Raw genomic sequence first — 13,230 nt, 5'->3', positions numbered from 1 at the left:
GTCCGGCCCGCCAGGGGCTTTCCCTGAACAAGCGGTGGACCGGCTTTGAGAACCACTGAACTAGAGCATCTCTCTTAGAAAAAACATCCAAACAGCAAAGTCAATGAAGGTTTTTCCTGTGTAAAGTATACAGGGTGAAAGTGCTGAAATAGTTACTGGACATAAGGAAAACCAAGCACAGCAGAAAGTGATGTAAGCAAAGATCACAAATAAAGGCAGAAGACCCTTTTATTTCGCATAGACAAAATGCAAAGTGTGTCTCATTAAATTATTAAAAAAAAAAGCAAATTGATTTCCCCCCCCTCCACTGACAGCACTCATCCTAATTAACAACAAAACAAAAAGATCGATCAAGGACCCATTTTCTAATTTAAAAAAAAGTGTGCAAACATGACAAAAGACTTTTTGATTTCCCAGATCAATGTCCCTGTTAAATTCACAAATAGGGTGATTTGTTTTCCTTCTTTTTAATCTTGTGTGATGGAACTTCCAGTTAAAATGTTTTATTTAGTCCCCATGCACTTTGTAGAAAATCAGTAAAAACACAAAAGCTTGTGAAGATCAGAAAACTGGACTTCTTTTACCCAAAAATTCAGATGTCCAGTCAGATGAAGCTCACACTCAGACAGAAAAAAAGCAGGAGAGTCTTTGCACTGTCTGTAGTTTGCATTTTTTTCAAATATTTTGGCAATCTTCTTTAATTATAAATATTGGAATTCAATAAAAAAGGTAGCTTTGATTGGTTTTTTTAATTGTAAGTATTTACAGCCACTGTCCAGCCATGCTCTTTTTGTTATACTAGGGTGTAAGATTTTGCGTAGGGATTGTTTCCTTTCAAGTGGCCCCGGGAGTCCAGCAGGGATTCTTGGGAGCTGCTCATTTTAGCTGCCTGTCCTAGCTCAGCCCCTTCTCGCTGAGGTAATGTTGCCACGGCACCAGGTTGCCATGACTGTACTTCTCTCGTGGAGGATGTTTCCATAGGTATCGGCTCCAGAACAGTGGGACGCTTCAGGGTTCGGCTTTTCTGAGGTTCCAAGCAGGCTTGGCCCAAACCCAGGTCTCTGCTAGTGCCTGAAACTCCTCGATTCAACAAAAAGTCCATTCTAAGATACGGTGGCAAATGCATGAGGTCACCTGTGAAGAAAAATATGAAGAGGCACCTCTTAGTTATCTTCATGCAATTCAGTAAAACTGCCTATTTGGCTGATATAGACTCAAGCATTTAGGCAGCCATTTAATCTGATTTCAAAGCAAGACTTCCCTGACCCCGTCAGAATGTTCATAGCACAAAGGCAACAAAGCTGGTCAAAATTTATTTTATTTTGTATGAAAAAAATTGAAGGACTTTTTTCATAATTTATCGTTAAAGACCAAAAAATAATATTTTTTTTGGTTTTTGGTTGTCAAAAACTGGAAGGCTTTGACTACTGAATGTTGAAAAATATTGGTTTGGTTTTCAGTGACACCCCCCCACCCCCCGAATTTTGACTAAAGGCTCCATCTAGCACAAAAATAATTAATTATACAACATTTGGATGAAATAACACTAGGTTACAAATTTAAACACCCCAAAGTTAAAATATAAAAAAGTGAGGGCCCTGATGGTAATCTCAGTGTGCCCTCTTTGCACAGCCTGTACATCTTATGACATCCATCACTGGTCCCCATCACACCACCATCTGAGTGGTAGAGAAGTTCTATCATCCCTATTGTACAGATGGGGAACTGAGGCACAGAGCTTAAATCTGTGGTAGCGCAGGGCATTGAATCTGGGTCTCCAGATTACCCAGGATAGTGATCAAGACACTACAGCATCCATCTTTCTTTCCTTATGGTAGACGTTTAACTACACACACATTCACTTATTAGCGTACACATTAAAAGAGCAACACAGGGATACAAAATACAACACATGAACAATTAACACTGTTCCGTTAGCATTACTATGAACCCTCACTTTTTTCATCTCCTGACTTTTGAGCATTTATAGTTGTAGCCAATAATGCTACGCTGATGGGGCTAGAGGATTTATGACTGCACACATCCTCCCATCATTTTTTTTTTCAGGCAAGGGGCTTCATACAGAGCTAGGGAACCCACTCCCACTCTTGAGTTGGAATACCCTCTTTGGAGCTGCTCTGTGGTCACTGTGCACCACGTGGGGAAGAAGATTTAGCGTATCCTTGTTCTTATGTAGGCATCTGCCCATCTGCTAGCCCTGCTACACAAATCAGTTTAATTTAATCTAATATTGTCTTATTCTTTCATAGACTGACTTGCAAAAATTCAAGGAGACCAGAAAAAAGAAGCAAATTTAAAGCATGTTTCCTTCCAAAAAGTTTTGATGTTGAAGATGTATCCATGGGTGATGATGGTGAGAAATACCTTCAGATCTGGGTTCTTGGTATAGCACGATAATGACAATTCATCAATTTTGGGCATCCACTCCCATCCACAGCCACATAACTGAAGATCTCTAACACTGCACCTCACAGGGTTCCAGAGTCTGGGCTCCAGCCGAAGCCCTAATGTCTACACCGTAATTAAACAGCTCCCTAGCCCAAGCCCCACAAGCCTGAATCAGCTGGCGTGGGCCAGCCACAGGTGTCTAACTGTGGTGTAGACATATCCTAAAAGGGGATGAGAGTTCTCAGAAGCTTATAGTTTTCTATTACAATGCAACAGCAACCGCTTCCAACACCCCATTTCAACTAGAATGGATCTAGATAAATTGGGGAGCAGCATTTTCACATGTCAAAGTACCCCGGTAAATGGAAATAATTCCCTTCAGGGTTATATGTAAAATGACACCCACATTTATAAAATGAATGCATGCCAAGTGTTTTAAGTAAAAGTCTTTTCTAGAGCAAACAATAGTACATAAACCTGAACTGTTGGAAATGGCAGAAATACAGGCTGGTCTGTGTCAGTATCATAAACAGCAGAGGACTTCTTGATACCCTGTTGCAGAGAGAGTTTGATGCAGACACGGTGGCAAAAGGAGAACCCATGCATGGCATTAAGCAACAGGCTGCAATGTTTATTAAACTTTAACACAAGGGAGGGGCGCTACCCACCAATCATCCTTACTCTCCTATACCAGACATGGAGTTGGTTCCAGGACTCCTTACCATATGACCCATAACATGAGGTGGCTCTCCTCAACCTACTGCCCAGGACTCAGCTCTCTCTGAGTCCTAGCACCTTCCCCCTCTGTGAAGGGGATAGAGGGTGCAGCAGGGTGGGGACTGCAGCCCGCAAAGGCCACAAGGTCTCACCCTATCACATGAGCCCAAGGCCCATCACACATATCGCAGGTCTTTTACTTCTGGGAGAACTGGAGGTCCTGGTGATGTCAAGGAACTATGACGTGATTGGAATAACAGAGACTTGGTGGGATAACTCACATGACTGGAGTACTGTCATGGATGGTTATAAACTGTTCAGGAAGGACAGGCAGGGCAGAAAAGGTGGGGGAGTAGCACTGTATGTAAGGGAGCAGTATGACTGCTCAGAGCTCTGGTACGAAACTGCAGAAAAACCTGAGTGTCTCTGGATTAAGTTTAGAAGTGTGTGCAACAAGAGTGATGTAGTGGTGGGAGTCTGCTATAGACCACCGGACCAGGGGGATGAGGTAGATGAGGCTTTCTTCCGGCAGCTCACGGAAGCTACTAGATCGCATGCCCTGATTCTCATGGGTGACTTTAATTTTCCTGATATCTGCTGGGAGAGCAATACAGCGGTGCATAGACAATCCAGGAAGTTTTTGGAAAGCGTAGGGGACAATTTCCTGGCGCAAGTGCTAGAGGAGCCAACTAGGGGGGGCGCTTTTCTTGACCTGCTGCTCACAAACCGGGTAGAATTAGTGGGGGAAGCAAAAGTGGATGGGAATCTGGGAGGCAGTGACCATGAGTTGGTTGAGTTCAGGATCCTGACGCAGGGAAGAAAGGTAAGCAGCATGATACGGACCCTGGACTTCAGGAAAGCAGACTTCGACTCCCTCAGGGAACGGATGGCCAGGATCCCCTGGGGGACTAACTTGAAGGGGAAAGGAGTCCAGGAGAGCTGGCTGTATTTCAAGGAATCCCTGTTGAGGTTACAGGGACAAACCATCCCGATGAGTCGAAAGAATAGTAAATATGGCAGGCGACCAGCTTGGCTTAATGGTGAAATCTTAGCAGATCTTAAACATAAAAAAGAAGCTTACAAGAAGTGGAAGGTTGGACATATGACCAGGGAAGAGTATAAAAATATTGCTCGGGCATGTAGGAATGTTATCAGGAGGGCCAAATCGCACCTGGAGCTGCAGCTAGCCAGAGATGTCAAGAGTAACAAGAAGGGTTTCTTCAGGTATGTTGGCAACAAGAAGAAAGCCAAGGAATGAATGTGTGGGCCCCTTACTGAATGAGGGAGGCAACCTAGTGACAGAGGATGTGGAAAAAGCTAATGTACTCAATGCTTTTTTTGCCTCTGTTTTCACTAACAAGGTCAGCTCCCAGACTGCTACGCTGGGCATCACAAAATGGGGAAGAGATGGCCAGCCCTCTGTGGAGATAGAGGTGGTTAGGGACTATTTAGAAAAGCTGGACGTGCACAAGTCCATGGGGCCGGACGAGTTGCATCCGAGAGTGCTGAAGGAATTGGCGGCTGTGATTGCAGAGCCATTGGCCATTATCTTTGAAAACTCGTGGCGAACCGGGGAAGTCTCGGATGACTGGAAAAAGGCTAATGTAGTGCCAATCTTTAAAAAAGGGAAGAAGGAGGATCCTGGGAACTACAGGCCAGTCAGCCTCACTTCAGTCCCTGGAAAAATCATGGAGCAGGTCCTCAAAGAATCAATCCTGAAGCACTTGCATGAGAGGAAAGTGATCAGGAACAGCCAGCATGGATTCACCAAGGGAAGGTCATGCCTGACTAATCTAATCGCCTTTTATGATGAGATTACTGGTTCTGTGGATGAAGGGAAAGCAGTGGATGTATTGTTTCTTGACTTTAGCAAAGCTTTTGACACGGTCTCCCACAGTATTCTTGTCAGCAAGTTAAGGAAGTATGGGCTGGATGAATGCACTACAAGGTGGGTAGAAAGCTGGCTAGATTGTCGGGCTCAACGGGTAGTGATCAATGGCTCCATATCTAGTTGGCAGCCGGTATCAAGTGGAGTACCCCAAGGGTCGGTCCTGGGGCTGGTTTTGTTCAATATCTTCATAAATGATCTGGAGGATGGTGTGGATTGCACTCTCAGCAAATTTGCAGATGATACTAAACTGGGAGGAGTGGTAGATACGCTGGAGGGGAGGGATAGGATACAGAAAGACCTAGACAAATTGGAGGATTGGGCCAAAAGAAATCTGATGAGGTTCAATAAGGATAAGTGCAGGGTCCTGCACTTAGGACGGAAGAACCCAATGCACAGCTACAGACTAGGGACCGAATGGCTAGGCAGCAGTTCTGCGGAAAAGGACCTAGGGGTGACAGTGGACGAGAAGCTGGATATGAGTCAGCAGTGTGCCCTTGTTGCCAAGAAGGCCAATGGCATTTTGGGATGTATAAGTAGGGGCATAGCGAGCAGATCGAGGGACGTGATCGTTCCCCTCTATTCGACATTAGTGAGGCCTCATCTGGAGTACTGTGTCCAGTTTTGGGCCCCACACTTCAAGAAGGATGTGGATAAATTGGAGAGAGTCCAGCGAAGGGCAACAAAAATGATTAGGGGACTGGAACACATGAGTTATGAGGAGAGGCTGAGGGAGCTGGGATTGTTTAGCCTGCAGAAGAGAAGAATGAGGGGGGATCTGATAGCTGCTTTCAACTACCTGAAAGGGGGTTCCAACGAGGATGGCTCTAGACTGTTCTCAATGGTAGCAGATGACAGAACGAGGAGTAATGGTCTCAAGTTGCAGTGGGGGAGGTTTAGATTGGATATTAGGAAAAACTTTTTCACTAAGAGGGTGGTGAAACACTGGAATGCGTTACCTAGGGAGGTGGTAGAATCTCCTTCCTTAGAGGTTTTTAAGGTCAGGCTTGACAAAGCCCTGGCTGGGATGATTTAACTGGGAATTGGTCCTGCTTTGAGCAGGGGGTTGGACTAGATGACCTTCTGGGGTCCCTTCCAACCCTGATATTCTATGATTCTATGATTCTATGGGAACTGTTCATTTTATTCTCTTACCCACACTGGAAACCGGCCACAAGTTGAGATGGATAAACAACTCTACCCAAGTACCTCATGTAGGTAGTAAGCATGATCCTACTTAACCCACAGTGGCTTGAAAGTGCTGTGAGGAATGCAAAAATCTCACTGGTTCTCTGCCAAACAGCCCATAGGAGAAAAAAATCCTTCCTGACTCCCTAAACAGGTAATTGGCAACACCTGCGGCATCTGTCAGGCTGGGTTCCCATTCCTAGTTCGGGTGGGTAGGGTGGGCTGCTGGAATAGAGCCGAATAAGGCTCCACATGGCCCCTGAACTGGACTAAATTCTGGGAGGTGGGGAATGCTGGTCAATCAGCACCCCTCTCCTTGAGCTGGCCAATGGGTGCCAAAGACCCCCCTAGAAGGAGCTACATATTATGCCTTGGCAAGTTCCTCCCACCCTTGCTACTGGGACTGTCCTGGCCCCGTCAACTGATGCAGGAGGGTGGTATTTTTGACTAATCAAACTGAAAGTTGCCCAATACCTTAAAATAAAGCAGATTCTTTACCTTGTCCTAAAAGTAAAGGCAATGTTATTGTTATCTAAAAGATAAATAGCTTCTAATCTATTCATGATTTAAAGTCACAGACAGAAAAATTGCTGAGAAGTTATATTTGGACAGAATCACAGTTTATTCCTGTGGATCTCCTGCAGGCACTGTCTGGCACCATATGTTTTATTCTAGTTACATTTCCAATACAGATGTACAGTACACTGTATTTAACCCCCACATAGTAGGATGTAGTGCAAGTCTCAGGATTCAGCTGACATACTGCAGCATCATTTATACAAGAACAGGAAAAACAGTGTGTGCCCATAATCATACGGTTACCACTCAGAAGATGAAAGGCAAATTGTCAAGGGCCTAATAATTACTACTTTACATTTCTCTGATACCTCATCCCAAAGCAGTTTACATGTACATGAGTCATTTTAACTACTGCAGGACTGCACCCACCACCAGGGTGAAGTGCACCATCACACAGCTACACTGCTCAGCTGGTAAGGACAGGAAGTGAACAACAGTGTATGCAACTGAAATGGGAGGAAGGCTTATGGTAGATGGCACGTAAGTACCCATACAGGCCCTTGGCAGTCACACCTTTATGCTTGCAAACATTTTGAGGTTATTAGCCATCAGGACCTGGGTTTTATGTTGCTTCGGAACAATGACACACTCAGCAGCACAGAGCCCTTTAACACCATGTTGGAACATTGGTTCCATATGTTTCAGGGAACGAGCGCTACCTACTGTACTGAATCACCAATACCGTTTTGTGCAGCAAGGGCCTTTTCCCTGGAGATCACCGTCATCATAGTAATGCTTTTAGCATGCTTAACTCCTACAACCCACAGCGCAAGACGATATAGCTCTACCACTTCATTAAGAGTAGAATGGAACTGGTCATGTCTTAAATATGCCATACAAACTGGCCATTTATACCTTTTGCTGCTTGCACTATATGTTCCCCACAATATACTTTATGTAACAGTAACAAGATCAGAGTGAAATCCAGATCTTGGATTATTGGCAGGCCCGAGATCTCATATTAAATATGCATTTCAATCACTTACCACTTTGCTGCTTCCTGAGACTAGTGGATTAAACATGGATTGTAAAAAAGAAACGTCTTTTAACTTCATATAGTTTAGGATTTTACTTTCAAGGAGCCGGATAGAAAACAATATATATACACACATTTGAGAGCTTTCTGGACCATATGAAAGAAAAAGGGTTTCTCTAAATCCACTTCTGCTAGGAGAGTCTTTAATCTTTACAAACAATATGCAGTCATTTTTATAGTAATTTGCATATGAAGGGGTGCACAATTTTAACAGGATTGTATTAATACATCACAAAATAAGAAGTGCAACTAGATACAACCTAGATGGAGCTACTATAAGGTGGATGCATAACTGGTTGGACAATCATTCCCAGAGAGTAGTTATCAGTGGTTCACAGTCATGCTGGAAGGGCACAACAAGTAGGGTCCCACAGGGATCGCTTCTGGGTCCGGTTCTGTTCAATATCTTCATTAATGATTTAGATAATGGCATAGAGAGTACATTTATAAAGTTTGTGGATGATACCAAGCGGGGAGGGGTTGCAAGTGCTTTCAAGGATAGGATTAAACTTCAAAATGATCTGGACAAACTGGAGAAATGGTCTGAAGTAAATAGGATGAAATGCAGTAAGGACAAATGCAAAGTACTCCACTGAGGAAGGAACAATCAATTGCACACATACAAAATGGAAAATGACTGCCTAGGAAGGAGTACTGCGGAAAGGAGTACTGGGGGTCATAGTGGATCACAAGCTAAATATGAGTCTACAGTGTAACGCTTTTGCAAAAAAAGCAAACATCATTCTGGGTTGTATTAGCAGGAGTACTGTAAGCAAGACACGAGAAGTAATTCTTCTGCTCTACTCTGCACTGATTAGGCCTGATTGGAGTATTGTGTCCAGTTCTGGGTGCCACATTTCAGGAAAGATGTGGACAAATTGGAGAAAGTCCAGAGAAGAGTAACAAAAATGATTAAAGGTCTAGAAAACCTGACCTATGAAGGAAGATTGAAAAAATTGGGTTTGTTTAGTCTGGAGAAGAGAAGACTGAGAGGGGACATGATAACAGTTTTCAAGTACATAAAAGGTTGCGAGGAGGAGGGAGAAAAATTGTTCTTCTTAACCTCTGAGGACAGGACAAGAAGCAATGGGCTTAAATTGCAGCAAGGGAGGTTTAGGTTGAACATCAGGAAAAACTTGCTACCTGTCAGGGTGGTTAAGCACTGGAATAAATTGCCTGGGGAGGTGGTAGAATCTCCATTATTGGGGATTTTTAAGAGCAGGTTGGACAAACACCTCTCAGGGATGGTCTAGATAATACTTAGGCCTGCCTTGAGTGCAGGGGACTGCACTAGATGGCCTCTCAAGGTCCCTTCCAGTCCTATGATTCTCCAAAATCCCCTAACACAGTATGCAAAGTTATCTTGGATTTACCCTGAACACTAGCTATTTTGTGTGATGTGCAGATTTTCATATTGTAATGAAGCAGCAGTTTTTGTAACAAGAAAGAAGCATCATTCCCTGCAACTTCTAAGATAAACAGATGATTAAAAGTGTTGAAAAAGAAAACTTTCAAGAATCTAACTCCCCCCTTACCCCCCTCGCTAGGACTGGAGCCATATCACGGCATGAAAAAAGTCTTTGATTTGTTAGAACTAATATTTCTGACTGAAAAACAGTCTTTGAAATATGACCACAGGGGTCCACTTTGGCTTCCTAGATCAAGGGTGAGGGTATTTTAAGAAGATTAAGAAGGATGGGAGAGCCATGGCTACAGAAATAACATGGCAAGCTTTCATTTCTCATATTTCCTGATACATTGGTCTATTTGTTTTTCAGTTTGTTCCTACCCTGCCAAAGTTGAATTCAGTTGAATGTTAAATTTTTCAGGCAAAGCATTATGAAGTTTTAAGATGGTTCATTGCCTTTGATGCTCTAATTACCTCTTTTCAGTGCTGTGTGCGCCTTATTAGCAATGAAAGCAAACCTTTCAAATGTGTAAGCAGGGCAAAGGAATACGTTTAATAATTTATGCATTTAGGCTTAATTAGTACAAAAACCATTCAGAATCTATAGCTTTCTGAGGGATTTAAAAATAAGAGATATACTGTCTGTGGAAAAATGGAGTATGTACATCAATAATAATCATCCATTCAAATATGAACCCTGCAATTTAATTGAGCATTGACTTTGTCCTTCCTTCTGAGTGGCAAAACCTCTACAGCAGTTGAAATAGTCCACGCAGTACATGTTATGAAGTGATATCTTCTAAAAAATTTAAATAACCAAATACTGTGACTTCCCTACACGCATTTATCATTTACAATATCTTTTGCCCAGAAAAAGGATGTTTCCTTAGGCTGTGACTGCACTGCGAAAAAGGTGTGTTTTTACACTGAGAAAGTTAACTTGATGGAAAATCCTAGCTGAGATGGGTAATTGGTACCTTCATGCAGCTAAGGGAGGTCAGATCCAGGCTGGGGGACATAGCGCTGACCTTGACTGGCTACAGTGAGATAAAAACTACTTATGCTTTTCCTCCACTAGGATTTTACAGTGAGATAGCTATTTTGATCCAAACCACCAATTAACTCAAACCCAAACCAAGCCCACATCTTTTTACCTGTGAAGACATAGCCTAAGTATCCTTCAAACTTCAGACAGTTCCTCCATCTTTTTTTTAAACTGTTCCACACAAGCCAAGGATCTGAGCCACACTCATTATGGGAGTCTCGTAGGCTGTAAAAAGATACCCTTACCAGTTCGGTATGCAGTATCTGTGTGGTGTGTCTAATGGATCGTGACTTTGCCAAATCAAAACCAATTTTCACCTGAACACCCCAAAGTATTTCTCCTCAACGACGACCATTTTCGTGACAAATTTCAACATTCTATCCCCACCTCTTGAGGTGTGAAAGGGGGTCAAACAAAGGGGGCAAGATTTTGAATAATCAAAAAGGGTTTTCGTTCTCAAATAAGGCTAAACAGTTTTCACTCAAACGTTAAAAAAAATTCACCTTGGCTGATCGCAGGCCTAGGAAACATCAGTTCAAAAGAGACATTTCAGAAAGTTACAAGTGGCTGAAAATTGGGTGTCAGGAAATTCTGACACCCAAGTACTCCTTTTCTTTTTTAGGATATTCTTAGATAGCCTAGCTGTAATACTTCTTACAATTGTTGCTGTCAGTATTTTGAAATGAGATCTTGCGCCCACATTGTCCATTTTCTGCTGCACTGAACCAATAGTGTTGTCTGTGTTGCATTACAATCATTTCCATAGCAACAGGCTATGGAGTTATAATAATCACAAGGAATAACTGGAGCTATGAGAAAGAAAAAGCCTCTTTCAAACACAAATCTCTTAGGGTTAGATAGTGCTCATGTTTTACTCAACTGAGCAGGGCAGTAAGAAGGATCAGCCTGTGCCTCCTAGCTTGGCCTACACAGATCTTGGGTTTGAGTCTGATGGAGAGCACATCTCTTGGTTTGTGAATGCTAGCCCCAGAGAATAAATGGGCAGGGAGAAACACTGCTCCACTTCCTCCCCTTCTTACTCACTGGCAGAGTAACTGGCCAGCCATGAGGGGGAAATAAGCTCTATCCTTTCAAGAGCTAAAGTTACTTATGCTCTTTCACAGGAGAAGGGGAACAGCTGTTCCTGGCAAGTAGAAATTACATCACCCCTTACTAAGAACTGAGTCTCAGGGTACGTCCACACTGCAGTTGGGAGGTGTGATACCCTGCACAAACATACATGTGCTAGCTCTGCTTGAGCTAGCACCTAAAAAAAGCAGTGTGTCCCCAGTTGCATAGGCTAGCTGCTCAAGTACAATCCCACCTGACCCCTAGGGAACATAATTGGGCAGCTAGCCTGAGACACCATTGTGTCACCGTAGTCACCCTGCTATTTTTAACGTGCGAGCTTGAGCAGAGCTCGTGTGAAACTGTCTACCTGTGCTGGGAATTACACCTCCCAGCTGCTGCGTGGACTTACTCACAGGCTCAATTTAGCCCTTAAAGAAAAGGAAAAGGAAAAAGATTAGAAAAATATTAGCCAAATATGTTTTAAATGTTTGCTTTTTTCACGACTGCTCCAGTGTGCAAGTCCCTCTAAGCCATTTATTTTCATCCGTTTGGAAATGAAACAAAATGCTGTGTTAAAACAGGGAATGAACACAGCCAGGGTGTTTTTAATTAATATACTAATACGGAAAACTGAACAGAGGGCAGAGTGTTCAAACAGGACTCCACTGTGTTGTGAAGACTAGTTGAAAGGGAACTGAAATTTCCCCATGCAAATTAGTGACTGCGCAACTGAACAGAGCCCTCAGCTAGCTCTCAAGCAAATGGAGCCTTCCAGTAGCAATGGGCTATGGAAACCTACGTTCTTTTGGGCACTTCAGAGCACATGGGGTGACCTCTAGACCCTCTAACAAAACAGGCAGGGTGACTGAACACCAGGTGAAACAATCTTTCAACTTTAATAGGAAGCTTTCCAGAACACGTGCTTTGTAGCAGCTTCAGAGCTTGCTCTGGTTGCTGAATCCCTTAGGTTAGCCTAAGCCAGAAGAGGAAGTGTAACCGCATGCTTTGACTTTCTTTCTCCAGGGGAGGGAAAGAGAACCAGTGGGGAGGAGACATCTTAGTTGGATGGTCTGTGCAGAGAGCCAGGCAGGGTACCTCAATTAGAAAGACCCAGGAACTTTGAGAACAGGTTGTGGTAGTTACTAGGCATGCTCAATAACTGTTCTGAGGCTGTATAGGAAATTTTCATTGAGGGATGCTTAGCTGGCAGGTTATACCCTAGTAGCCCTCTGAGAGTGGAGCCAATCATAGATGGGGGTAAAGAAGGTTATAAGTAGAGGCATTAAAAACAGCCTTCTGGACTCAGTGACTGATCAGCACAGGACCAAGAAATGTGATTGCTGTGAGGGCTGAGTCCCAGTCCTTGTACTACTTTGGATACAGACTTCTGTTGCACCAGCAACTGAGAGGGCCAATCAGCTATTAACCCAAGGGCTGCGATGCCACTAGCTGTGGCGATCCCCAGACTGTTTGTTTGCTGACAAGGCTCTGAAGTGCTCGAAAGGACTGAGGTGCTGCCAATCTCCTCCAGCTCTGAAGACTATAGATGACACACGCTATATACTATGGTCACACTATAAAGACTGAGAAATCATCTCAGAAAGGAGATCAGAAGGGAATGTGTCTTGGTGTGTGTGCTGAAGTACACCAAGTGTTATGTCGAAATCTTATATCTGAATCTTTGTAACAGAAACAAAGGGGGATAATACTTAGTCCTGTCAGGGGTGCAGGGGACTGGGCTAGATGACCTCTCTAGCTCCCTTCCAGTTCTATGATTCTATGAGTCTAGGAAAAGTCTGTGTAAGGAACACCAATAGATTTACTGTCTAATAGCTTTTGTTTAAAAGTTATTCATAGTATTCCCAATACCATTTACAATGTTTGATACT

General features: G+C 43.3%; 1 protein-coding gene across 1 annotated transcript in view; it reads right to left on the bottom strand.

The window, feature by feature from the left end:
• Window positions 1-297: 297 nt before the first annotated feature.
• The window catches only part of DSCAM (DS cell adhesion molecule), a 641,498-nt gene continuing 628,565 nt past the window's right edge, over window positions 298-13,230 (bottom strand). Inside the window, exon 33 of the mRNA XM_084616971.1 lies at window positions 298-1,134. Within this exon, the coding sequence (XP_084473097.1) occupies window positions 794-1,134 (341 nt within the window). The 3' untranslated portion in view covers window positions 298-793. The remainder of the gene's footprint in view (window positions 1,135-13,230) is intronic.

Source organism: Lepidochelys olivacea, assembly GCF_965140295.1.
Source record: "Lepidochelys olivacea isolate rLepOli2 genome assembly, chromosome: 1".
Classification (NCBI taxonomy): Eukaryota; Metazoa; Chordata; order Testudines; family Cheloniidae; genus Lepidochelys; species Lepidochelys olivacea.
The sequence above is the reverse complement of the archived record's forward strand: the minus strand, read 5'-3'. Positions and strand labels throughout refer to the sequence as shown.